At 41.0% G+C, this 2004-nt stretch overlaps 1 protein-coding gene across 1 annotated transcript in view; it reads left to right on the top strand.

Moving 5' to 3' along the window:
- Positions 1-1231, top strand: part of LOC138946052 (uncharacterized) — a 6487-nt gene extending 5256 nt beyond the window's left edge. Inside the window, exon 3 of the mRNA XM_070317572.1 lies at positions 163-1231. Coding sequence (XP_070173673.1) covers positions 163-428 — 266 coding nt within the window. The 3' untranslated portion in view covers positions 429-1231. The remainder of the gene's footprint in view (positions 1-162) is intronic.
- The last annotated feature ends 773 nt before the right edge of the window (positions 1232-2004 follow it).

Genomic DNA, 2004 nt, shown 5'->3' with positions numbered 1-2004 from the left:
TTGCTGAGCTGACGTTTCGAACGGTCCCTAGCCATTTTAAAGTTTTTGTATCTCTGCCCTGTCATTAACAGGAAGCCTTCCGTGCACGTATTTTACACATAGCTAATGGACTCCCACACAAAACTGATTTCATTTTTTTTCTTTTCTGTCTTTTTTTCCCAGCTTCAACGAACCAGCCGAACAAAGAACCCTGCACATTTCGACAACAGAAAGAAAAGCGAAACGACGGGCCATATTTCTGGACCGGCTCCGTGAGCTCCACGCTGACATGCGCAGTGAGATGCGAATCTTTTGAAGCGAAGTGTCAGGCGTTTCAAGTGAAGAGGAAGGCCATTTTCCCGTGGGTGTGTTTTTTGTTTGAGGCCGCTTCGGGATATTTGCTGTCCGAGGACGCGGAGTTTGGTTTTTACGAGCGCTGCAATAAGTGAAATGTGATCCTAGATCAATACATCACAGAGTCACGAAGTGATTTTTGTTGAAATGTTAACTTAAAAGGCACATTTCTGTCCGTCAAAATAGTTCTTGGCCGGTATGCAAGATTGGATCGAGGCTGGAGACTTTAGTCCTGGGTAAAACTGTACCCTTAATGCACTTTATCTCAGACTAAAGTCTCTTAAGGGCAGGAGCTATACCTTCAAATACACCGTTTTTTTCTTCAAGTCATTTGACCACAGCATTCATGAAACAGAACTGTCTGTGTAAAAATTCGGTGTGCTTTTGCTTCAATGCAATGTATGTAGAGTAATAGTATAGGATTAAAAGAAAGTGCTTTGTATTGATTGACTTTGTAAAAATTATTAAATGAAAAATAAGCAAAGCGTTGAATCGAAACATGTTAGTTCACGGATGACAAGAACACTTCAACACTATTCATCAGAATGATTTGAACTTTTGCAGATATGTTTCAGACATGCTGATAAATGATTTGTTTAAACAGATAAGCTCTAGGGGGAAAAGTTAAAGAGATACACATTTTCCAGTTTTCATAAATGTTTTACCCACAAAACAACATATTTTGTCGACTCCTGCATACCGGCTCTGCTAATCATCTCCGTTCTTCTCAGGCTTCATCGTGGAGAAGAACCATGCCTCCATTTTGACTCCCACCAAATTCAACATCCTTTCTCCTTTCTGTGCAGAGTGTATTTTTTGCATGAATTAATTTCGCCGATTGACACTAGATCCGTTTGAAAAAATATGTCATCAAATAAAATCCCAATCAGCACAGAAAGCATCATATCCAGACTGTTGATATTTGTCACATGTTCAAGTGGATGAATGGCCTTATAACATAATGATAACAGTTTGGCAAAATCTAAGATGGTGAACCGAATCGTTTACACGGAAAGGATTGTGCCTTTAAAGGTGCGAGCGTTCCTGTGCAAGATACCATGCTTGCCACCACATATCTGTTCAGGCTTTTGCGAGGGACAGAGGCATAATACTATTTTAACACACGCAAAATTTCAACAGCTTGGCTGCTTCTTGTGAATTACAGGAATATATAAGTGACATCACCATCACTCTTTTATATAGATGCAGCAACAAACTTCCACTTCGCACAGAATCAGCCACGCTAATGATTTGTGGTATAAGTCCAAGCATTTGTGCATTATCTACAAGTAAATCTCAACCATTGGCTGCAGTCGACGGGCGGTGATACATGCGCCCTTTGGGCTTTTCCAACGAGCTGATGTTACTAAAAATAGACACGGGAATTAGGGGAAACTGTTCAAGGGCATTCACTTTCTATTGCGAATATCATGCAAAGCTTGTTGCATAATACTCAACTTCTAAGATAAAAGATGAATCATTTTGCCAATGCAGTTTGGTGATAAGTGTCGAGTAAGGTTACAGAGACAATGAGAAGCGAAGAGTACTTGTAGGATGATTCACTTGCAGTCCATGTGAGTGGTAAGGCGTCCGCCCCGTGATCGGGAGGTCGTGGGTTCGAACCCCGGCCGGGTCATACCTAAGACTTTAAAATTGGCAATCTAGTGGCTG

This window comes from Littorina saxatilis, linkage group LG13, assembly GCF_037325665.1.
Source record: "Littorina saxatilis isolate snail1 linkage group LG13, US_GU_Lsax_2.0, whole genome shotgun sequence".
In the NCBI taxonomy this organism is placed as follows: domain Eukaryota; kingdom Metazoa; phylum Mollusca; class Gastropoda; order Littorinimorpha; family Littorinidae; genus Littorina; species Littorina saxatilis.
Note: the sequence above shows the minus strand (reverse complement) of the source record. Positions and strands in the feature narration are given on the sequence as shown.